This window comes from Strongylocentrotus purpuratus, unplaced genomic scaffold (genome assembly GCF_000002235.5).
Source record: "Strongylocentrotus purpuratus isolate Spur 01 unplaced genomic scaffold, Spur_5.0 spur5_scaffold_21, whole genome shotgun sequence".
NCBI classification, from domain to species: domain Eukaryota; kingdom Metazoa; phylum Echinodermata; class Echinoidea; order Camarodonta; family Strongylocentrotidae; genus Strongylocentrotus; species Strongylocentrotus purpuratus.
Genome location: NW_022145607.1, coordinates 15,130,688 through 15,157,082, shown reverse-complemented (window position 1 = coordinate 15,157,082; position 26,395 = coordinate 15,130,688). Strand labels below are relative to the sequence as shown.

The window sequence follows — 26,395 nt, the reverse complement described above, 5'->3', positions numbered from 1 at the left end:
ACCTCAAGTTGACCTTTCTCAGGAAGATCCAGTAAAAAGATTGTCAACGAAGTTGCTTTGACACAACTCGTATGAACTGAAATCCTGATATGAGAAGAAGTCTATAATCCTGAACATGTATACTGGTTTTTATTTTGAAATATGAGTTCCAAGACACATTCCAATTCATTATTGGCAGGTATGATACTTTATGACTTTCTAAATATTAAGACTTTTTAAGTTCACTTTCCGTTGTGCATGGCATTGGCTTTGGCTCTTCAGTGTTTCTCATTTGTCTTGTGTGTTTTTGTGCTGAGCTGAGCTGTGGCGAGTATTAGGTCTATGGCTGTGCTGTGTGATGTGTTGTGCGACTTCATTGACTCTCTGACTCTGAGCTGACTCTGCCAGTCTGAGCTGAGCTGAGCTGAGCTGAGCTGAGGCTGAAGGCCTGAACACGTAGAGCTTAAGCTGTTAAGTGAGCTATCATTATCTAATATGAAATGGCACAAGTGTGACGGATGAAGCATGCCAGTCAGGAACACGAAGAAGAATGTTTCTGGAGGTGTGATTTGTGAATTAGAAATCTAGAAGAACTGAATTAAACATGTTGTGTTCAATTTTAGATCATCAATCCTGTCAGTAGATCGAGGCACTGGTCTGAGAATAAGGATCATCCACACAAATACGGATCGTCTTCCTAAATGCGGACAGACTCGTCCGCAAAATTAAGGATTGTCCACATTTTTGCTGACGATTCTGATTTCCGATCCGCGCATTGGATTCTGCAATGATTTTCTTGATGCATTTTAGTTGACTTTGTAGTATTGTACAGAGCCTTTCACGTTCGCGATAAATCCTTGGGGAGACGGCCCATAAAATTAAAAGTAGACTGAACTGGTGGTAATTTATAACGCGGAATCAATTTTTAGCATCGCCAGCGCGCAGAAGTACAAGAACCCGAAACGAACTGCAGAGCGCTGAAGAAAAAAAAACGTACCCAAAAATGTTCACGGACGATTCTTATTTTTAGGATACATGTTGTCCGGGTAGAAGAAGAAATCCTTGTTTATGCGGACAATCCTCATTCTCTGTCCAGCGCCCCTACTGATCATGCTAGATTTTTTGACCTCATTAAGATGACCTGCAAAAATTATATACATGTAGATCGACTGAGAAAATATGAGATATTTTGAATGAGTACAGGGCCTAATACACAATTCAACTATGAGCAGATGAGTATGACAATAGACCAGTGAGGCTGTATGTGTCAACATCTACATTGTACGTGTTTAAGTTATTAGCCATGCTTCGTGCACCAAATTGCTGAGGTTTTTTGCTGGAAAACACTAGTCTATGCCTCTATGGCAAGAGGGGTAGTTTTAAAAGCATAGTATAACTCTCAGAGAGATGAAAATGAAAGATTTGCATTAATTAATTTACATTTTACCTTGATTTACCTTGATGTTGGGCTTCATGTATAATTACTTATATGCCCCTCTGCAGCAGGATTAGTGTCTGTATGTACTGGGGATTGGGCCTACGTCGGAGCTTCGGACAATGCAATAGCAAGGAAACATTTCTTTAGGGTTGTACTAGACCGAATTTTCCGTCTCTTTCGTTCGTTAGCCTCTTATTTGGGTAGGGTCGGCCGGCTCTCTCTTTAGAGACGGAAACCGTCTATACACATTCCCTTGATAACGCCACGGCCATTTCAGGTCGTAGCGTTTTGCCCCCAAAATCCCCAAAATGTCATTTTACCTCGTGCATGTTATATTGTAAATTAGGCCTAGGCTATAATAAATCAGTTCCACTTACCAACTTGACTGAAATAATCAGTTTAATAGTCCCTTTTTAGGAATTTATGGGTCAAAATCGAAATCCATGTTGAAAAAGATTTTCAAAATGGATTTCGATTTTGACCCATAATTTCCTAAAAAGGGACTATTAAACTGATTATTTCAGTCAAGTTGTTAAGTGGAACCGATGTATTATAGCCTAGGCCTAATTTACATGTGGATATGCACGAGGTAAAATGACATTTGGGGGGATTTTGGGGGCAAAACGCTACGACCTGAAATGGCCGTGGCGTTATCAAGGGAATGTGTATAGACGGTTTCCGTCTCTAAAGAGAGAGCCGACCCTACCCCAATAAGAGGCTAACGAACGAAAGAGACGGAAAATTCGGTCTAGGGCTGTACATGTCATATTCAGCCCTCCATGCTTTTTGTACAGTATGTGCATTGTGCAAGTACATGATCATCCCAGTATACATGTATAGTTGAGGACCTGTTAAATTGGTTGAACAGAATTTTACTTACAAACTTACATATGAACACGTATTGTACAAGGGTAGATATGAACTTGACTGTCAAAACTTCTTCTTCAGAATGTATGTGAGATCAGTTAAAAGCCTGTCTCTACTAGTTTGGCCAGGAGGGATTAGATCACCCAGCTTGGTGACTGACGGGTCACAGGTGGCTATCTATCTCATCAACTCAGCTCTCGATTAACATAAGAAAAAGAGGTTCATGGGGTACCAACGGGCACCACTTAGGCATTGTTTTCTATAAAGAGGGAGCAAGAACTGTAGCTACAATTAGTGCAGCGGGCTTTAAGTTTGACTTGTAAGTTGTAGCTGACCTAGATTTTCGTTCAGGTTTTTTAAATTTCACTTTGTTTTTATTTTTGTACATATGATGGTTTCTTGTTATTTTAATTGATCCCTGGTCAATCTACCCACTTAATAAACTTACACCTTCTTACCCACTTGTATTTGCTGCCCATGTTTGATTTTATTGCCTCCCTTTAATCTGTCCGTGTTTGATTGTATTGCAGCCCTTACAGAAGTAGATCTGAGAAACCCATCGTTGGGGTTCTCGCAGAGTTTCACTGTTTTCAACCAACAGTCCTCTTCACCGGCAGTGAGCAATAGTTCAACAAGAGCTTCTTCATCAACAGAGTAAGAACCGAGACAATTTGAAAAATATAAATTAAAGGCCTTCTGTACTAGTTTGGCTAGGAGAGATTAGACCACCCAGGGTGGTCACTGACAGGTGGCTATCTCATCAACTCAGCTCTCAATTCACATAAGAAAAAGAGGATCATGGGGGACCAATGGTCACGATTAGGCATTGTTTTTATATCTATAGAGGGAGCAAGTAGCTACAAGTAGTACAGTGGGGCTTTAGTAAAAAAATCAGATTTGAAAGACAGTTTCAAGTACTATAAGGAACAAAAAGTTTCCTATGTTGCTACATGTACAGTACATGTATGATTTTTAATAACGTAAAATATGTGGAATTACAGGTCTTTGCATTAATGTTGTATATAAAACACATACATAAAACTTGGTAATAGTTTTTGTCCATATCATCTTCCATTCATCTTTTATTTGTTCCCTCTTGTGATGTGGAACCAGAATGAATAATATGTTACAGGTGTCATTTTAAATGATATTGTGGGGTGCTTTTTGGTGTTTTAAACATTTACATGTACACATCTGTAAGCAAAGAAAGATTTCCATACAACCATTAAATTAATCAATAAAATTGATCATGTGGCTGTCATTGACCACATTCACATTAACTTTACTTCTCGTTTCTCAATTCTCTTTTTCTTTTAGTGGATCTAGTAGTGAAGAAGTTCAAGTGATCAGCTCCAATACATCAGATTCTTCAACCTCATCAGCACCACAACTACACTTAGTCCTGTCACCTCAACATCGTGATCCTCAGGTATTAAAAGAAAATCTTTAACAGGGGGGTGTTTCACAAAGACTAAGATCAACTTTAAGTTGAACTTAACTATGGCAGGCCTTTCATGCCACTAGTTCCTCTAACCATTCCTGGCATTGGTTTCCCAAGGGACGTACAAATCGTGGTCACAAATCTACAGACTTTACCTTTTTTGACAGTTCATTATTGAAGGAAAAAATAATTATCTAAAGATCATAATTGGGAGACCAATGGTAACTAGTGGCATGAACAGCCTGCCATAATTAAGTCCAACTTAAAGTCGATCTTAGTTTTTGTGAAACACCCTCCTGGTAGCTGTCATGCCTCTCTTTCCTGCTCATTCTGATAAACGCTCATTATATCCCGCAAGTTGTAGAGGTAATTTGGTCATGTGGTTTAAAGATTCCTTTGGACATGTGAATGTTATAGGCTCAAGTCCCAGCATAGTGCTAATATGAATGTGCTTTGGTATGACATTTTCTACATTTTCCTCACTTGACTTTAGTGTAGTACATGGTACGGTACATGTCATGATGGACTCATTCCTCTCAAGCAGGGAAAAAAATATTAAACAATTTGGGGGCTACTTTTCAAGCTTGCTTGCATGGAAATAAGTGAATAAGGCTCTTTTGTGACTTTCAAAGGCTCTTTTTGGCATTTGGATGGCAAATCGAGCCCCCATGTATTTTCCCCTGTTCCTCTGCACAATGGCAGTAGAAGCTAGGGCCACAGCAATGAGTTACAAAAGTGTACAGAGAGGTTTTAAAGTGGTTGCTACATGAAGAGTGTACACAGAGACTGTTATGTAATTAAACAGTTCATTATTATACATTATTACTTGTTTTGTATATATATTTTAGGAAAGACATACCAAATTATGAGGACACTCTCAAACTTCCTCACTCTGAACAGAGGATTTCGAAAAGTAAATTATTCTTGAACTCGGTTTTCTGTCTTTAAATGATCTCAACTCAAATTTATTCAGTTCTTGATGTTTATTGACTTAAGAAAGTTTACATTATAATATAAACTAATAGATTAATATAATTTCATTTGTTCCAGTGTGCTTTCTTCATGTTCTTTTTTTGTTATTCCAGACATATGACAGGAAAGATACCAAAGCAATTCCAAAGAAAGGTGCGTCACCAGGCAATCAGAGTGCTCCAGGTTTCAGTCAGAATCCTTGGAACGTGAAGAAACATGAAGTCAAGCTCAGCATTTTAAAGGCGGGAGGTGACAGGTTGGTCAATTTTCATTTGTCTTCTTGAAATTTCTAGAGCAAATTGTTTAGATTGTGCAAAGCTATTTCATTCATCTTGTCAATAGAGTATCGAAGTGCTAATGACATATTTGCTCGTCGTCCAGGTTAAAAATTCAGTGATAGTGCGCTTGTGTGAACTCTACACCATAGATTAGCACAAAATTGTTAAGAACCAGCAACCTTGACAACTTAGCCAGTATAATGTCACAGTTCAGTATTCTATTGATAGCTGGTAGATCATATTGTACAAACAATTTCCATTTTGGTCCAGTTTATTTCCCTTGCTTTGAAAAGCTCTTAAAGACATTTCTTGCTAATACAGTGTATTGAAAGCATTCTTTGGTGTTTTTGAATTGTGCGATACAAAGAGATATGTTCAATTGAATTAGAAAGTTTGAAGTGTAGATAGTTTGTAATGTCAGATGGAGACAATTAGAAATATTTTCAAGAAAAAAAAAATATTGTAGGGATCGTCACCTGTAAGTAAGGATGGATGTGGGTTTTAAATGTTTCCAGCTCCGATGATACATGTATGTTCGAACCTTGTATAGAATGGCAACCATTGATTAGTTATCACAATTAGTATGCTTAACTGAGATCAAGAAATCCTGTTGTCATTCTAGCAACGTCCCTGCTGCAATACTTGAGAAGACCGGTCGGTGCATAACTGCAATGAATAGCTCCTCCCCGCAGAGTGGGGGTCGCGGAAGGGGGAGAGGCAGAGGCAGAGGCAGAGGGAGGGGCAGAGGGGACCATGACAACCAAAGCAGTGGAAGGGGGCGGGGCCTTAGAGGCAATGCAACAGGCTTGAATATGGCAGGGTAAGACATTGTGTAAGACATGATGAAAGCATGGATTTATTTTCTTCAAAAAAAGAACATTTGTAACCTAGTAAAATCAAAAACATGCATGCAATGTCTACAAATGGATTTTCTGTACAAATTCCCCCACTTGCTGTTTACTTTGATGGGGCATGTTGCCTCTAGACTTTATTCTGATATGTGTTATTAAAAGCAAGTGGGCACCTGGCTGGAATGCTCCCCAGGGAGTGGAGAATGTGCATACATTGTGTGCGGGTAAGCCTGAATCCAATGACTGGGGTAATAATATGATTGCAGAGCCCTCAGGGAGAACAGTTTGAATACTGATGAGTCTACCCTGGGAAAACAAGACATATTATTATTATTATTATTAAAAGAAAAAAGAAGTTGATTGAGAGAGAGAAAAAATAATATACTCATACTGTCAACCAAAGAGGTTGTTCTTAATGTTGAATAATGAATGAAAGTTTTTTTGATTCACTGAGAAGATTTGTTCTTACATGAAGAATAAACTTAATGTGATTACCTATCTTTGTATGCTTGGTATTCTAGGAGACAGCAACAGACAACTCCTGTTACAACAGGGCAAGCTCCTCAAGTACTCTCTAGGAATTGGCGCTTTGCCGACAGGTCAGATTCAGCTTAGACCAATAAATAGAGGCAGCATATGCCTCACATCAAAAAGAATAACATGTTGTACGCGTTTGCATGTGTTTAGAAGAAGAACAGATTAGAATTTTTTTTCTCATAGAAATGGCGGTCCCTTGTTTTCTGTGTATTTTCAAGTTCATGGGATCACTAGAAGTTCTTGTGTACATTGGATAAAAACTGCCTATTTTCGATGCAGAAATCGTTAGTGACATTTAATAGTTATGCAGAGAATAAAATTTGTGGACATGAAGTTAGATGTAACAGCTCAAAGGTGCTAGATTGAGATCATACTGGGATTTTTTTTGTTTTCCTAACATACAGTTGATTGAGTTGAGATTCCTACTACATTGTATTTGTAAGGGATGTAGATACTGTATGCCCTTTTTAGACATGAACAAGTCGCAGTGGGAGTTATCATGGATTTTAATGTTAGATTATAAATCCTTTTTCTCTCTTTCTCTCGCTTGCACAGAATATCAAGTAGCAATTCAAGTGCCCAGTTGCCTGTCCAGGAGCATACCATCTCTATGGTAACCGTACCACACACCACCCCTATGGTCACGGTACCACACACCACAGCTGGCACCGCCAATGCCACCAGCAACGTTGCAACCCACCTATCCCAGAGTTGCAGCAACACGGCAAGCAGCTGTTCCACTGCCATTCAAATTGGCAATAACTCTGCCGTATCTTCCACCAAGTCAATGGTAGCACAATCCTCAGGCCTCGAAGACACTACACAGAGGATGGAGGTTGGAGCGACGGAAAGCACAAAAGAAGGTGTGTTGCAAGTACATGTAGGAGGGTTTTGCAAGTGAAGTTTTAAAGGCATCCTTTAACAATGTTAAATCTGAGATGCACAGCCCTACGTGTTATCAGTGTCTGTGATATGGTGTCATATTGAAGCCCTAAAAATAATTGCGCTTCAAAATGATCAAGAATTGCCTCAAAGAAGTAAAAAATCTTTGAGTGACCGGTTTTACCATATTCGTTTTCCTGAATAGACTGTAGTGTTATGAAAACCGTTTTGCAAAATTTGGTTTCGATTTCCAGTCATAAATATCTTGATAATCACACAGGAGATCTGCTTGTAAAAATCATGGGATTCCTGAAGGGCCTATCTCACTGAGCAGCGAATGCTTGCGAACGTTGCGAATTTGGATTCGCCAACTTTTCTGACGAATGTTGGCGAAAATCAGCGACATTAAGTGACGTTTAGCGACAATTAGCAACATTTGAGCGAATGTCTCCGAAAGTGTTTGCGAAAGGCAGTTGGCGACTATTAGCGACTGTAAACAAATGTTAGCGACAACTTTTGCGAAGATTAGCAACTATTTGCCAATCCTTTGCCACTATTTGTGAACGTTTGAGACCTTTTGCTTACGACTGTTTTGCAAACGCTAACGACTGTTTTGCAAACGCCTGCAACTGTTTGCGGAAAAATAAATTCGCAAAGAAAACTGTTTGCGATCTTTCTTGCAACCTTTTACAACATTTTACAAACTCTGGCGAAACCCCAAATTCGCTACGTTCGCAAGCATTCGCCGCTCAGTGAGATAGGCCCTTGATTGACCTAAAGGTTTTTAATAATCATTGCAGCATGAGCTAAATCCAGGATTTTCTTTCAGAATCTGAGACAAAGTTTCTGATTCCCTTTAAGGTGTATCATGGCGATGTCTTGTAGGTAACCTCCTTCAGTCCTGGTATTCTATGAGAGGAGTGAGAATATAAAGCCTGTAACACTTGTTGAGGGGGTAAATATCAGAGCACTAGAGATGCAACACTCATTCTGGAGAACTGTGATCTATTTTCTCTCTGTGAACCTCAAGCATGGTCTGGGATTGATTGAAACAAAAAATGATTTGATATAAAGAATGATTTTATGATTTGTCATTTCAGAGAATTTAAATGCTGCAAAACCAGAGAAAGAAGAGTCTTCCGAAACGAATGATTCTAGTGAACCTTCTAGTCCTCCCAAAGAACCCATGGTAAGTTTTATTTCCTTCAAAAGAATTTCTTGTTAAAATCAATGTCATATAAGATTCCTTAGCTGAAATTATGTTATTCTTCAAATCTTTTATTTTTTTCTTACCTTGAAATGTCTATCAAACAAGCACTAGAATAGCGCGATTGCTCATGTTTTGATCACAATGGCTAAGTAACTGTTGGCCAGTTATTAAAAAACAATGAATCTCCTTGTCATTAATTGCTAGTACGTTTCAGAATTTAGCAAATTATGCTACCAAGCTTATTTCATGAATGCACAACTACCATTCTTGTTTTCTTTTCCTCTTCCGTAGGAAGCTTTGTGCTCAAACTGTGGGGCATGGTCTGGGACTGATCAATACTGTTCATTTTGTAATGTTGATTTTGCATCCAACAAGCCAAAGAAAACTCGCCCAAGAACTACTCAATTTTTCCCTACTCCAAGACCAACCTACCGTAAAGAGGATGCAAAGGGATACAGAAAATCAATTAGGTTACCGGAACCTGCCAAAGATTTATTGTCAAAACTGAATGCTGCAACAGGAACGACTTCACACGGGACAAGCACGGTATCAAATACTAGTACAGGAAACACACAGAGTGGAAATGCACAATCAGATCTAATAAGAGTAAAGTCACTGGCACAACCTGGAATCTGTTTGAAACCACATCCTACAAATAAACAGAGATTCATCGTTGTGAACAGTGTACCAACTACAACAAATGCCCCCTCGACGACAACCACAGGACACTCGATTGATGCAAAGACATTCTATGTGAATAGGATTGCAGCGGTCAGCTCAGCACCTGCTGCCAGTATGGGAGGCATTACTAAAATGGTTGCCTTGACAAAGGATGCTAAGGACAATAGTATCCCGAAAAGTAGGAAGAGAAATTTGAAGTCAGGAGGAGGAAGGAAAACTCCTGCAAAGCGAGTCCCACCGAAGCGAAAGGAACCAGGTGAGTACTGTAGAAAAATAATGAAGACAAGGATACATCTTGTGTGTGTGTGCGTAGGTAAACGCCAGCAACCGCGGACCACTCCATAGAAAACTACCTCAAACCGCGTACGTACCTGCAATGGGGGACTGTCCACGGTTGCGATACCGGTTCCGCCGTATCAAATTTACGACGTAGGGGGCGTTTGAATATTATATGTCACAGCGTGTAGGCAACATCGACTGGATCAATCCTAAGGGGATCGCGAAATGTCACAGCGCCCCCTTCGATGACTGCGCGGGAGAGGCGCTCGCTACCTGATCATCCCATAGCAGGTACGTCCGCGGTTTGATGTAGTTTTCTATGGAGTGGTCCGCGGTGGTGGGTGATTACCTACGCACACACACACAAGTACTAAACTTGGTCCACGGTTTGCACCATAATTGTGTAGTGGTGTGTGTGTGTATTGGGTTTTTACAGACGTGTATCAATCAGATATGATTATTTACGTCTTGGGACCAACCTTTAAACATCACCATCCGAAAGACGGGGCTTAGTTTCGAACTTGTGTCCTCTGCTGAATCAGTTTGTAACTTCCATTGTTAGCTGGATTACAGGCGCACGCCACAACGCCCAAATAGCTATTGTTAGATTAAAGACGAACTATTTACTTGAAAAAATAATTATGTACAGTTGGTATATATAAAATCCACCTAAGAAAATCTTTACCCCATATTCTATGGGTTAACAGTCAATGAATATGAAGAAAACAAAGATCGTTCAAATGGGAAGGCCGCTTGAAAGCAAAATCTGCTATGTTATCATCAAGTTCTTTTAAGCCTTCAAAATAGAGAACCTGGTGGATGTTTCATCCACAGACTTCATGACCGATGTTCTTGGTTTCATAATAATAATTTCTCTAATCTCTATGCACTTTGTATGATTTCTCTTCCTTGATATCTATTTGTCATTTTGAACTGTGATATCATGTCTTGATGTCAAATTTTCTTTGAAAAGTGCAAGTAGATGTGATGAAATCTAATTTCTTACATTTCTTGCGTTTGTGAACAGACACTATAACTGGGTGTAAACTGCTTGTGGTAGTGGTAGTTATTTTACCTGACTGCTAAGAAAACATAAATGCTTATTAGTAAGCAACCAGAGGACCGACGGCTTAAGCATACCTGCCATCATCCCGATTTAGGCGGAGTTCCTCCGCATTTTTCATACCAACTCCGAATTCCGAGTGCATGCCTCAAAACTCTGATTTTTTTTAATTTTAAAATATTTTTAAAACAAACGACTGTTGCATAAGACTAAAGCATAACACAGCACTGATAACCAGATCACGCCGACATCTGCGCTCACGCTCATAGAAGATATACACAGCGCAGCCCGAACGTGATCGTTAGTTCCGTGTACTGCAGTCATTATCCATGTACTGCATGTACTAGTACATGGAAGCATGTGCGCAAGCTATATCGATAAAGTGTGTGCGGACGTTGTACTAATACATACACTACATGCAGCGTTGTTGCATAGTAACTGCATGCGTATAGCCCACGTGTATTTATATTACATGTGCAGTTGATACACCGTGCATAAACACTGTATACATTGGCGTGTTTTCTTCAATGCTTGTGTGATGACTGCGATCGTGGAAGCTTGTTATTTACTGGACTTCCTCGGATTTATTTTGGATTACTACTACTATATACCTTTGCAAAATAGGGCTCCTAACTGAGGTGGGTAGTGAAACATGTAGTTTTGTGAGTGTTCACATTTTGATATTTCAAAAATTGTTTATGTGTGGGGCGAAAAGGTTGAAGGAAAAGGCCCATTTGCACCATTAAAATGGAGAGAAAAAAAAATAGACCCTAAAGTCCTGTGTACCCCCCCCCCCCCAATCTACGGGCTACTACCCCAATCCTTCGGTGGTTCGCGACCTCGTAGTCCATCCAGAAAAATTTACTCCTAATTTCTCTTGTCTCAGGTTGGCAGGTATGCTTTAGGTCCTTTCCGAAAGACCTGGTAATGAGGATTAATGCCTTACCAAAGGGCACTAGCACATTGCCTTGATTTCGAACCCGGGTCACCGGATTACGAGACCACTGCTCTACCGACTGAGCTAAGAGTCTTGAGATGATTTTATATAAATTATTCTTTAGTAGTTTTCTTCATGCAGATATGTTATAATAATAATATTAATAGTTTGTTCTTTTATAGCGCATTTCAGGACCGAAGGTCCTCTCAAAGCGCTTTACAATGTACAATGTACGATTACATAATAATTACTCAAAGCATTCATCAAAGAGGTGAGTTTTCAGCATCCTCTTAAAAACTTCAACATCAGTCATGGAGCGTAGCGACACTGGGAGAGCATTCCAAAGTTTTGGGTGTAAATTACTGTTTATAAAATTTCTTGACATGATTTTATATAAATTATCCTCTATTAGTATTCTCCAATTGCAGATATGTTATAACTGGGTGTAAACTACTGTTGATGATTCTTGACATGATTTTATATGAATTATCCTCTGATGCTTTTCTTCACCTGCAGAAATTGTTCTAATATCAGATAGTGAAGATGAGGAGGAAGAAAGTGCCAAACAAAAGTCTACCGATGCAGCTGCTACAGAAGATGGTAAATACATGTATATACCTTTTACAATTGAAATAGGCTATAAGCTTGTGGGATCGTCAAAATTGGATGTACAAATTGAAACGTTGAGTGGCCAAATGTGGATTTAGATGTAATAATAGGTCATCTTTCACCAAAAAAATTGGAATCTTTTGGACACCCAGACACCCTCCTGGCTAAGAACCTGCTTCACAATTGTATTTACAATTACAATTGTGTAGATTAGTATTCGCAATGATGATGATAGCAATGCTGACAAATATAAAACTTTGATTTTAATAGTTAACAAGGTTGGTACCTTGATCATATTTTCTTTAGCATATTAGCTACTACAATCACATGCATGCTGGAATAAGGACTGGGTCAGAAATTGTTTCTTTGCCTGCTTTATATGTTGTTTTGTAGGTAATATTTTTACGAACATGTACGATTTTCTGTATATTTTATTATACACGTAGTCCATAACAGGGACTATTACAAATGCATGTAAATTGAGACAACAATTATGTTTTTTTTTTGTACTCCCCCATTCCCCCTTTTTTCTCTCTGTCGGCATCTTCCTTTCTTGCTCTGTATGTGTGTGTCTCTGTCTGTCTGTCTGTTTGTCTCTTTCTCTTTATCTGTATTTCTCTCTCTTCTTTTGTAGCCACAGAAGCAGATGAGGAGGAGTTAGCCAGGTCTTTCATGACAGTGAAAGCCAAGATGAGAGATCAGGTAAGAGGGAAAGCTTCAAACTACCTTTGCATCAAACATTCAATTTATAACACAGATAATTTTGAGACCACAGATGCAATTAAATGAAAAATGTAAAGTCTGAGTGCATTATGCCAGATTTATGCATTAATTGCTTAACTATAGACATTGTCTATGTTAACTTTGTGGTGAGAGTTACAAGAGAAGTGGAGACGATATATACAATAACAATGGAGTTTATTGAGAAGAAGTTTGGGCGATTTTTTGCTGGGGGGGGGGGGGGTGGAGAAGGAGATGGGATTGATAATGAAGAACAAAGATGTTGATAGTTGTATGCTGATAAGATGGTTATGTGAGATATATTACATTTAGGACACTTTCTAATTTATGCATATATACTACATTTCGGACAATTTCTAATGTTATGCATACTGTATATATTACATTTAGGACACTTTCTAATATTTACATTTACATGAATTGAACAAAACCATCCTGCACTTCTCGCTGATCAACTTGTTGACCCACAATCTGCTAATGTTTATTAAATACAGAAAGGAAACTTAATGGGAAGACCGGACACGCACGGTGGAAACGACTCTACCGATGGTCACCATCCTCAGCAGAGTGATCCTAACTGTCTAAGGGTAGCCTTCAACGTCTCGATCCTAAGGTTTGGGTCCTGGCCTATGCATACCATAGGAACCAGGTTAAAACTGCCTGCCGTATCGATGACACCTGACGGCTTTCATTTTCACTTTCAGCGTAAGTTCACCACCCTCAGACCTGTCAACCAGTACAATTTTTCATCAATAAAAAACAAAAAAATGCATGTTCGCGGTGAGAAATCAAAATCAAAATCAAATCAAAAATAGGATTTTTATTTTTAAAATAGGATTTTGGGGAAAAGAATAGGATTTTTGTTCGGTTGCTGTTGGCAGCTCTGTCAAAGGCATTGATCCGCATATCAGTCCCTGTTTTGTTGTTGTAAAATACAAATTTTGGGATTAAAGAATACAGCTTTTGAATTCCAGAGGTTAGCAGGTCTGCACCCTACTGTTCTCTTCATTTGGTAGAATGCCTAATGATGATAATGATAATGATAATTACATATGAGATTTGTAAGGACCCAAGTTCAATTGAAATCATGTTATTTAAGTCTTGCATACAATGATAGTAATAATTTTCATGAGATGCTGTTCAACATTTTGGGATTAGGGCGAAATAGCCTTCCAAGGGTCTGGAACGGAAAGATAAAGAAGGATAACAAATACTTTATAATTAACCATACATTTTTTTCAGAAGAATTTAAACATGTTGCTTAATAAGTCAATTTCTACTCCAGTGCATTTTATAAAGAAATACGAAAGGGATATTTCCTTTTTTGTTCTCCAAAATATAAGCGATGGGCTTCAAATTGTGTGCTTACTATTATGGTGCAGTTACCAGTAGCATTATGCTCTATTACAAATACTTTCATTTCAGACATCCCCTGGGCTTTGCAGCCTCACAAAGTGTGTTATGGACTCTCAAGAACCTGGAATGTATTAATTTCAGGTTCCTGCAAACCGGAAACTTTCACATACAAAATAACATTCATGAATTTTGCAAGTGTGTATGATTTGCAAAAGTTTCATGCCATGATATATATTTATCATAAATGCCATTAGACACTATATAAATATAGTTTTGCTTATTGTAAATGTTTCCTGACACAAAAATTTCTAGTTGAACAGTAATCAAACAATTTATTTTCCTTTTTTTTCCATAGAATTAACCCACAAATGTGGTAAGATTGAGCTTCTAATTAAGGACATAGAGAAATGTGATCATTATCTCAGTGACAATGGCTACCCAACGTTCTTCATCACGACCACGCCTCGCTTCGCCGGGGAAGTACGATCCTGGCTCGCTATGAACCGCAAGGAAGCGCACTTTGATCCCGGAAGTAAAGGTCAGTGTTTTAGAATCTTGGGATGGAAAATCTTATTGATTATTTATTTTTATGCCTCCACTACAAAGTAGCCGGAGGCATTATTTCTGAAAGTGTTTTCTTCACCAGCTAACGTAATTAGGTGGGCATAGAAACAAAAAATGGTTTAGTTGTTAACAATTCAATTCAAATTAAAATGTTATTGTCCAATTATTGGAAATTTGTTTCGTTTGCATGTCAATACAAAATTTACAGATTATAAACATCAATAAGATTCAAATGGATACAGAATAGTTCATTTGACTTGAACATAGGAGACTGAAATTTGATTCATAATTCAGACTACGTATTTCAATTCAATTTATAATTCAGATTAAACTCGATTCACAATTCAGATTAAATTCAATTCATAATTCAGACCAAATTCAATTCATAATTCAGATCAAATATAATTCATAATTCAGACTGAATTCAATTACTGTAACTGTACCCATAGCTGTATTATAATGTAGAATATATGTAAAGTATTATCTGTATGTATAAAATGCATTTCATAGTTACGTGTTATTACTGCGTCTAATGTAAAGCGCAGTGAATGTATTATTTAATGTGCTATACAAATGTAGCATGTTACTATCGTTTTCTGTATCTTTTTGGCAGAGGAGTATGAGAAAATGGTTGTGATTCGTTCTGCGGATGAGCGTAACCTCCATTCCTACAAGGAGCAAGTCCAAAAGGTGCTGGCTGCCATGGCTGAGAAGAGTAACAACTCGGGTAGTGGTAAGTGTCTTATCTCGTGTCTGAATTCATGGTGTTTCCTCACAGTTTAAAAAGAAACCTTTTTCTTTTGTTGTTGTTCAGTGTGTGTGTGTGTGTGTATTTGCATCTAGTTGGTCTAAAACCAACTATTTTGGGTCATCTTTGAACACTAAAACAAACAGTAGGTTGACTTTTGTAATCTGTGTGGCCATGAATGTGTTTCCCTACTTGTGGATACATCTGTTAAATATCACAAATGAGGTATTACATGATTAGGTAATCGTTATGGAGAGACAAATAAACCAATGCCAAACTTGTGATTTCTGGAAAATGCAAGCATTCAAAGGAAAAAATATTAGTCATCATGTTCTCTACCCTTGTATATTTTGTGTACATATATATATACATATAAAGTGGTAACAAAATGTTATTCCTTCAACTTTTACTGACAATACATAACTTTCTAGCAGTAGTTATACATTATGTGATTTAGTTGCAATTGTTATTGTGGTAGTCTAAGAATTAATCAAGATCAATATCTTCAATTCAATTGCAATTGCAATTTCAATTTATTGATAAATATTGGAAATTTGTTTTGCTCACATTTTTACAAACGTACAAAGAATCAAGATATATTTACATACATAATATATATCATATACTTTGACATAGAAATCCTTCAGAATATTGCTATACAGAAGTTTCTTATGTTATTATAAACAGAAAAATTCTTGAAAATAAAGAAGTGCATAAGAAATAAAGATTTGAATAGTCCTTTCCATCTACTTCCCCGGTAAAAACTTGTCAAACAGCCCAGTCTGAATAGGGAGGGTTAAATGATCATCTGTACCTGTTGGTGATTGATTAAAGGGATCCGGTAACTTTGTCTCAGATTCTGAAACAATATCTTGGATTTAGCTCATGCTGCAATGATAATTATAAACCTTTAGGTCAGTCTGGAACCCTATGACTTTTACAAAACCGGTCACTCAAAGATTTTTACTTTTTTGAGGCACTTCTTGATAATTTTAAAGCACAATTTTTTTAGGGCTTCAATATTACATCATATCAGAGACACTGATAACACGTAGGGCCGTGCATCTCAGATTTAACATTGTTAAACCTTGCCCTTAATCTCCGTTTTCTCTCAGGTTTGAAGTTTGAGCCCATAGACAACACAAGGACCGGCGCCCTTCTTGACTCCTCCACGAGACCAGAAATGAAAGGTGCCGTCTTCATCACCAGGCCAAACAACGGCTCCCACGCCCCCACCACCCTCAATTCCACTGACCGTCCAGTTTCCATTACCATGCAACAGCTCGCCATGCTGAAAAGTGGTCAGGGTGGGGCGGCCTTGACCAGGGACACCAAAACCAGAGCAAGCTTGGATGACCAGTCCGATAAGTGAGTGTTGGACTTCTTGACCGTTAGTGGTATTGACCTGACATTGGATATGTTTTTATTTTGGTACAACAGGCATTTTCCATAGACACCAGCCAGAATGATCACAGACCAGGTATTCAATGGGTCAGTGATATAGGGGGTATTGCACACTAATGTGTTTAACTCTTTTTATGCCACACAAATAATCTCCCTGTGCCATATTGTGTTTGATGGGAAAGATATACCAAAGGGTTCTAGATTATGTAATTGTCTCTAGTGCAAGATTAATCTATGCCGGTGTTATAGGGTCGACATAGAGCTAATCAAGATCAGATTAGGGTAATTTTTTCAAAGCCATTGTGATGCACAAAGCAAGCCATCCGTCAATTGGTGCCTATTGTTTTGTGCAGAATTACACATGTGGCAAATGAGTGAATGTGCAGAGAGGTGAAGAAATCAACTGCGCGTTAAGCTAGGTTATTCAATAAGAGTTTTTAAGGTCAGAGTAAATTCATTTCAAGAAAGTTGGAACACTCTCCTCTTTAACCATGTCATTACCTATGGTATTGTTAAAAATCCTGTATAGACCCTAATGAGTATCTATATACAATCTGTGCAATATGACATTCTTTTATCCATGCTCTTTTCATTGCAGTAAATGATACAATGTTTGTCTCTCCAGTACTTCTAGAGTTGAGTGGAATATCACTGAGACAAGAGAAGACAAGACCCCCTCCCCCTTAAATGAGTTTTTTTTTAAACCTTTAGTACAAATAAAGGGAAACTGTTTATAAAAACCACTTCGCTTTATAGATGTTTTTCTTGTTTCTTTAGTTTCAGCAGTCATGTTTTATACATGAACTGTTCCTCTGTATATTGAAGTGTGGTATTTATAGTTAAATGGCAATATACAGCATTAGTTCATTAGTTTGGAAACTCCACTTTGATGGACTGTATTACTGTTGTTCTTATAATTTTGATAGTGATTTCATTTGGTTCCATCAGAAATCCAGGCAATACCTACCTAATTTGAAATATTTCTGCTTGTTCTTTGTCTTTGCAGTAAATTATTTGTCTACCCGCCACCTCCAAAGTTTGGCGGAATCACGGTGACGACAGAAGACAGAGACTGCCTTGAAGAAGGGGAATTTCTGAATGATGTCATCATTGATTTCTATCTGAAGTAAGTTAAAAAACAAAAACATAACAAAACACAAACAAACATGAAAGTCCCAGGTTCTGTAATTGAGAATTTCAAATTGTGTCCTTGTTGCACTCATCCTGAAAGTTTAATTTGATACTTGTATAGCTTAGAAACAGAATTTCAAGAAATTTTGTCATTTTGTCATTTCCTCTTTTCTGTAATTAATACTGAAAAATACATGTATGAATATAAACTTGTGATTTATATTGTCAAATAAAATTCCCTACTCCTTTCCTTGAAATTAAATGGCACCTCATGTTCTGCAAAGAAGTCTCACATTGTGATTTGATAGTGATTCATTATTTTTTGTTTAAACGCTGTAAGAATTTGAAAAACTGTTCTAAGGGGCAACTAGATTTAGGACCCACTGTCCCGACATTGCAAGAAAGAGAGCAGAAATGTTGTGCCTTGCTTTAATGCACTCGTGTAACTGATTTAATTTTAAATCAATGACAATGATAAATAATAAAAATTGATAAGGTTTACATAGCGCTGGTATACACATACAGTTTCTAAACGCTTTACAAAACAAGAAACATGAAATGAATGCTTAATTTAAACGAAACAAACACATCACACTATTGTTATCAGGTACATTGTCATGGAGAAACTGAGCGACGTTGACCGGGAGAGGACGCACCTGTTCAGTTGCTTCTTCTACAAGCGGTTGCTGCAGAAGGACACGCCAGGCAACATCTCACCGGACCTCAACGGCCTCACCCCTAAGGAGAAGCGACATCAGAAAGTCAGGAAGTGGACTCGTCATGTCGACATCTTTGCCAAAGACTTCATCATAATTCCCATCAATGACTGGTGAGTGTGGAATTAGGATTCATAAGGGACATCTTCATTCTCCATGCTTTTAACAACTTGGAACTTTGTGATATTTACATGATATATGATCACATATATATTGACAAATACACTTTTATACAAATAGATGAATTCAATTAGAATATTGTGACATATGTATGAAGGGAAATAGTTATTGTGTTTTCAGTTTTCATGCAGAGAAACACAGAGAGAGAGAGAGAGAGAGAGAGAAGAAGGGGGGGGGGGTGGTAGTGAGGGGCAGACAGACAGGCAGGCTAACTATTTTGTTTCAGTTTGATTGTTTAACACTAGGAAAGCGACTTTGAGGAAATGTGAACAAGATACTTCAAATTAGATGAATTGAAACCAAGACAAATTTAGTAAGGATAAGCCTGTATCTTTTAATTGTGTTGATGTGCATGTACATGTTCTCTTTTCAATGTAAGTCAATCAAGGTTTCTTGAAAAGTATTGCTGGCAGTCACAGACTGAATTATTCATGTTTTTACAGTGCAAGTAAAACTACAATATATATATATATATATATATATATATATATATATATATATATATACAAATTGCAACAATAAGAAAACATGTAAAACTGAATGTTAAAGATACATACATTTGATTGCATTGATAAAATGGTATTTATAAAGCAATAGAAGACTGTTGTGTAAGTATTATAATTGTATTATTATGTTTTATCTATAAAAGTATTATAATGTGGTTTAATTTGTTCATTTTTTGTGTGTGTGTGATTTTGTAATTTCAGCGCTCATTGGTTTGTTGCAATCATCTGTTTTGCTGGAGAAGTAATCCATATGAAGAAAGGAAGTGGTAAGTCTCCATCGCAATCTCCCAGTCCGTCATCATCAAATCAGCCATCACCAGCATCCGCTGCATCGCCTGCCACGCCTTCTCCTGCCGCTCCCTCCCGAGCCACGCCCTCGCCATCAGACCAGTCAGTCAATCATAGCTCACCGGGCATACAGCCTTCAAAGTCGTCTGACCAACCAGCCAATCACAGGACGCCGGGTGTCCAATTGTCATCATCTTCACCACAACAATCCATCAATCCTCACTTGGAGGCGGAGCTCCCCTCAAAGTCACCTTCAGGACAGACCGCACAGACAATGCATGACAGTAGCGAATCGGCCAATAGAATGGCTGAGGCTGCGCATGTCTGCCAGCAACCAGCCACTCAGGGAAGCGATAGCACAAGGGAGGAAGAGGAGGAGGAGCCAATGGACACTTCAGAGAGTCCTGATGAAAGAGTGGACAAACATGAAAGTGAAAGGACAGCACAAGAGCTGAAAAACACTGAAAACAATCCTTCAAACAATCCACTTAACAAGTCCTTAGGAAACAGTACAGAAACACTTAGTGCTTCAAACAATACAGCAGCTTCAGAAAAGGTAATTAATCATATTTGTTTGAATAAAAGCTGATTGTGAAAGTAACAGTCACATGGCAAACACTTCAATTGATAAAAGACAATTTTCATCTCATGCAAGAAGAGCATTACTTGAAACACAATCCATCCTTTGACATTTTATTTTGTTTCACCATTTCAAAGCATTTATACGGGGCTATGACTAAAAACTTTTACAATTAATTTCTTTCAGATATATATTAGAATTAATTTTTATCTCATAAGAATTATGTTATTTGCATTGCCTTGATGAACTTCCCCTTTATGAAAAACACCCCAAAACGCAGTTCATCATATATTCACAATTTGTAACTAAGAATTCTAACTAAGGGGTCTTTTCATGTCTGCTCACGTCTTTAGTTTACTATTCAGACATATGATTCTATTAATGTTGATACTATAAACATATGCAGGACAAAAAAATGTGGAAATTTAAGATTTAGGGGTAAATCACAGTGGTGTTGTTCAAATTTTCTTCATCACATGAAACAGATAACTTTCGCAAGTGTTGAGTATGAATTCTAATAAAACAGCTTTGCGAAGCTTTAAACTTCCTTGTGAAATGCCCTTTTTTGTAGACTAGAGTGTAATTCCTGTGTCATCATATGTACAACATATTCCCTTTTTTTCTGACTAGGTTATACCAGAAAGTGCAATATCATCAAGCCAAGCTGACCCAAGGTCACTCTCTTCCCCTGCGACCATCCAGTCACACCCTTCCCCTGCAACCGTCCAGTCACACCCTTCCCCTCTGACCGTCCAGTCACCTGCGGTCAATGGCGGGGCATCCGGGGGAAGGCTCCTAGACTTTGATTATCAGCAATATCATGTCGGAGAACACAAGCACTTCAAGCAGTAAGTTATTGCGACTCTGAGCTCTGAGCAGTGAGCTGGAGAACAAAGACACTTTGACTTGGGGATGGGTGGGGGGATGGGTGGGGGGATGGGTTAAATAAAGAATACAAATACATAATGGAACGAAAAAATCCTTATATTTTTACATTTGATAATTAATTCAGATTATAATAAGAAAGGCATTGAAAGAAGAATAAGAATGAGAAAAATAAAAATGGCGTAAATATTCACAACAAAAAGGAAGAAAGAAAGACATTAAAAAAACTTTGGTGATGTGGAAGGAGGGTGGGGGTGTTGTGAATGCATTACAAGATTGGCCTAACAGCTCTCCAACCCCATACCTCCACCTTTTTTTCTTCTTAAGAAAAACCAATCACCTAAAAAAATAATTTGTGTACAGCTAGAATGTGTACAATCAACCTCAAAATACTTCATCCGGCATTCTATGGGGTAACTGATAGGGAGTATGAAGGAAATAAAGAATAACATACAACTGGTTACACCGTGTGGGCCCTCCTTTAAGAAAGCGCTTACAGGTGCATGATGTAGTCTACACACAAGTCACTTTTATGTTTTTTTTTAGAGTGTATTTAAAATTGCAAAACATCATTACAGAATCGATTTTAAAAACTTATAATGTGAATGTAGTATTGAGACATGGAACTACTGACATAACAGAACAAAATATCATTTAATGATTGGTACACTTTAACTATGGGTATTTTGCTTCTATTATAGACCATGCATCCTGGTGTTTGACTCATTAGCCGGTCCACCAAGGAGAAACGTCATCGCCAAGCTGAGAGAGTGAGTACAGTTCTTCATGTTTATTCTAACATATATTGGTGTATGCAAATTATAAATAAACTGCATTCCTGTCTTTTTTCCTCTCTCTTATATTATTGTTGTTTCTAAGATATTTGTCTGTTTGCTGATGTATCTCTTTGCAGATGCATCTCTTTGTATATGCATCTCTTTGCATATTAGTCAAATTTATTAGCTTCTGCCGCTCTTGTGACATCTTAATTTCATTCCCCCAACTCAACTCGAAGATAAGATTGATGGGCTAGAATACAATAAAACTATCAGAATAACTTAAGTTATTTCCTTGGGTGAGGTTTTCTCTAATATTATAAGGCTGTATGCAGTTTCAAAACTGAGTAGCTACTGAGTCAATGGAGAGCAAATTGTGAAATTGCTTATAATATCAATGTATGTATGAGAGTATTTCTTGAGAGCCCTGTCTTATGATAATAAAGAGTTGATATTAATCATAACTTATTTGCAATTCATACATGTATCAATCGGAACTATGTAAATAAGAGATAGGAGAATGCAAACTTGCGATTGATTAAAGGACTTGCGATTGATTTGGATCACTCGTAACTCTTTATCAGATGGGGCCCTGATGAAAACGAAAAGAATACATTTTTAATTATTTTCTTTTGATACAGCTACTTGACGATAGAGTGGGAGAAGAGGAAAGAAGGGAAATGTGAGTTCACTACTGCCAACATGAAAGGCATGAATCCGAAGATACCTCAACAAAACAACTTCAGTGACTGTGGGCTTTACGTCTGCCAATATGTAGAAACATTCTTTGAGGTAAGAATGAAGATTGCTATAATTATAATAATACATTTAAAGAGCGCAAAAACTATCCAACATTAAGTACATACTGCACTACAAGAGCTCCTGGTGCGGTATTCTGAACCCTGTGTTATCTCTAATATTGTTGTATCTTTGAAGATAAGATAAAGTTGGTATTCTGAACACTGTTGTAACTTTTGTGTTATCTTTTGTTGTATCTTTTCTCTCATCTCATTGGCCGCGCCTGTGCTCATAGTTTGGTGCGCTTGTAATTGTGCATATTATTAATAAAGTGGCGTTTAATCCTCATTTGCATATGCGCACGAGAGATAATATGTCGAGATAATTGGTATTCTGAAAGTTGTTGTATCTTTTATCTTATCTTATCTAGCATGGTATTTACAACAGGTAGGGGATTGTTGTGTCTTTCGTTGTGATATAATGGCGGCAATATTTCTTGCCCAGAACCAACTTCGTGCCAATAGACGAGTTAGAAGAAGATTGTGTGTTGACCGGAAACATCACAGATGAGAAGTTTCTAAGAAATTACATGCTAGGATATGACGATTTTAATGCTCTCACCTTAACCAATATGGTGAAAGCGTGATTTGTCTTCATGATCCACATTCAACAGCGCATAATGATGACTCGCGTAATAAGCGCTCAAATTACTAATTACGCTCAAGATTAGTATGCGCTAGGCGCATCTTTAGATATGGCCTAAATTATTCCTATTGGTTGACCTACTTATAATGCTTATATAAAACAGATTTTGATTTGTAGGGTCCATACAAATGGGCGTGTCAATAGTGGTCAAAGATAGGATAGAGGCGGTCCTTCGAGAGATAACACGGGGATAAAATGATGTTCAGAATACCAACTTACAACAATGTTAGCGCTGTGTTATCTCTGGAAGATACAACAAAAGATAACACAAAACCTACAACAATGTTCAGAATACCACCCCTGATATGCTTAGATGAATTAAATGATATATCTTGATAACATTAAATAACATTAAATTGCATTAGCATTAAATTGCTTGAAAAAATTGATTCCCTGTAGATCATTGAAAGTTGTCTCTTCATGATAATCTTGAGAAGATTTCTTGATTAGCTCATTCAGTATTTTCAGTTTGTAATACACATTTTGAAACGTATATTTCATTATCTTATCATGTCCTAGTGAGCATGTCCAATTTTGCATTGTAACAATATCATGAAACATCATTAATGATATGTTCTAACACTGTAGTGCATCCCTTCCTTAAAATGCTGTGAGCGTCGAAATCGGCAGCCTAGCTAAGCTGGGTAATGTTGGAGCGCCTTGAGGACCTTGCAAGGTCGATACGTGCGCTATATAAGAATCCAATATTATTATTATTATCACAGAAGCCTATAAGGAACTACCACTCACCGATGAGAGGGCTACAGAGCTGGTTCCGGGCGGAAGTTGTCGCCAAGAAGCGTCAGGAGACCCGTGACGCCATCCAGCAGCTGCATGAGGCTTACAAAGCCCGGAGGTGACATGACTCCAATGTTTCCTTGGCCTTTCGGGAACCAGGGAAAGTCGCCCCTACATTACCAAAAAATGGGGAACAAAACCATTCGTAACAAAGCTGTCAGGCTTTTGTTCATTGTTGAACACCTGTTACGCCATCCAGGAGCTTCATGATGCATACAAGCAAGGAGTGAGACATGACTCTCAGATACACGTCCTTTCAGGAACGAGAGAGAGTCGCCCCTTCATTACCAAGAACCACTGGAAGTAACCCCTTGACGACCCCTTGAGAAATAGCGAAACAAACCCCGTCAAAACCAAGAACCAGGTAAAGTAACCCCTCGAGAACTGGAGAACACCTAGAGAACCAAAGATATTTTCCTTTTGCAATATTTCTGCTTTGGGTACTGATAGAGATTCAGTGAATGTGTTCTATACTATTTGTTTTCTATGCGCAACTAGAGAGGTTTTGTCCGATGAACACAATTGGATAATCTGAGTTCCAATTGTCAGATGGAAATCATTATAGGCTGATAGAATGTTGCATAACGTATTGAAGCTAAAACCTAAACACTTTGCGTTGGGGTTAGAATAATTTTTAGCCCTTTGCTCAATTGACCTGTAAATCTGACCACCCCTCCTTCATATTTGACCCAATGTTGACCCATTGCCTATAGTATAGTATATCAAGCCACAGTGTGAAAAGAAAAATCATTTGAGAAAAAGATGGAAAATGTAAGTAAGGTTGAATACTATTACATTTCACATGATCTCTGATTTCCAATGTTGACCGGGACTGGTTTGCTAAGTCCATAAAAAATCATTGTACTCAGTGACTCTGATTTGTATCATTTGCATTTCCTGATATTGATTAAAGGTACTTTGTAACATTTTAAAATGTATGGTTATGAATTTATTTGAATTGTAGATTTCTGGGCTTACAGGTAAGAACCAAAATAGTTAAGAGACAATTGATCCACACTTAGCTTAGCATCATAAAAACCTGTGTTCATTTTCATGTTCATTATGACATATAATTACGATGACTTTCATGCAGTATACAGTATAAATACAAACTGAATCATACCTTTTTAATATTCCAAAATCGAATAATTAGGAAAAGTGTGCTTCAAGTTACAATCTTTTTGTTCCTCTCTCTCTTAGAGGTCTATTGAGATGGGAAACACTTGATTTGTGTTCCATAAAGACTCCAGATTCACAATCATATATGTTCATATGGTCTGATTTTTTCTTTTATTCACACTAGTGAGAATAAGAGGTCTTTTTTTTTCAAATAGAAAAGCTACTAGTGATGCTTAGAGATGTGCAGTATTAGCTACATGTACAGTACGTCCAGCATGCATATATCATTTACAGGGTTAACATATGAAGGCTACGGGTAGAGAATTTCGTGAAAGTATAGGGAATCTACGGGTGCTCTTTCAAGGCCCAAAATGTTGATGAAAAGATGAGCATTGCCTTGTTAAGTTGAGGAATCACAAGTGTGGATAGTACAGTGGAGACTTGTTATAAAGAGCTCAAGATAACTGATAAAACAAGGTATTTTTAATGGTCTTGATGTCCTTGTTATAATGAGTTTCCATTGTAATAGGTTGCTGATGGAGTTCAGTGAGGGTCAGGAGGTCATTGAAGGTCATGGAAAGGTCATAAGAATCATCGCAATGTATTCCTTAATTGCTGAATTTAGTGTTTGTTGTGATTAAGTTTTATAAACCACATATAGGTGTAATAATTATTAAAAAAGGAATATTTCTTAAAAATTAATTTGATGAGTTATAATATATTGAGATTACTTGGATGTTCCCCTTGTAACATGGCATCGATGTCATTCTATTAAGACAAATGTATTCAGATGTTAAAATTCCTTGAATTTGTTGCGTTCTACCTTTATGAGGAAAAGTACATGTAAACATGATAATCTTAATTTTGATGGGATGGAGTTTGGTGGTGAGCAGAGCAGCCTAATTTCTTATTAATTTTTTGATATTGAATCTAGAGTGTCTCCATGCAATGAAGTTCATTACTAACAAACTTTTTTTTTTTCTTTGTTTTGTCAAAATCTAGGTTTCTACTTCTTTAGAAATCCATTTGTAGCTTTGAATACACACATACCATGCATTTTTATTTTGGCACATACGTTGAACAATAGACATCAGTAAAAACCTTGTTTAGGAAACAGATGATTTCCTTTGTTTCAA

General features: G+C 37.6%; 1 protein-coding gene across 4 annotated transcripts; it reads left to right on the top strand.

The window, feature by feature from the left end:
* Positions 1 to 27: 27 nt before the first annotated feature.
* Positions 28 to 26,128, top strand: LOC100891399 (sentrin-specific protease 6). 4 transcript variants are annotated; one of them, XM_030995127.1, is made up of 22 exons: positions 28 to 178; positions 2,815 to 2,938; positions 3,602 to 3,713; positions 4,811 to 4,953; positions 5,598 to 5,795; positions 6,348 to 6,425; positions 6,919 to 7,226; positions 8,346 to 8,434; positions 8,747 to 9,392; positions 11,932 to 12,015; positions 12,659 to 12,726; positions 13,260 to 13,470; positions 14,477 to 14,659; positions 15,299 to 15,418; positions 16,549 to 16,801; positions 17,844 to 17,963; positions 18,576 to 18,797; positions 19,572 to 20,214; positions 20,869 to 21,086; positions 21,825 to 21,893; positions 22,541 to 22,691; positions 24,068 to 26,128. In XM_030995127.1, exons 1-22 carry the CDS (start codon positions 142 to 144, stop codon positions 24,200 to 24,202), a joined length of 4,212 nt encoding a protein of 1,403 aa, XP_030850987.1. In that variant the 5' UTR covers positions 28 to 141; the 3' UTR covers positions 24,203 to 26,128. The 4 variants fall into 4 exon arrangements, with proteins under 4 accessions (XP_030850987.1, XP_030850989.1, XP_030850988.1 ...); XM_030995129.1 differs by lacking the exon at positions 5,598 to 5,795; XM_030995128.1 differs by lacking the exon at positions 6,348 to 6,425.
* The last annotated feature ends 267 nt before the right edge of the window (positions 26,129 to 26,395 follow it).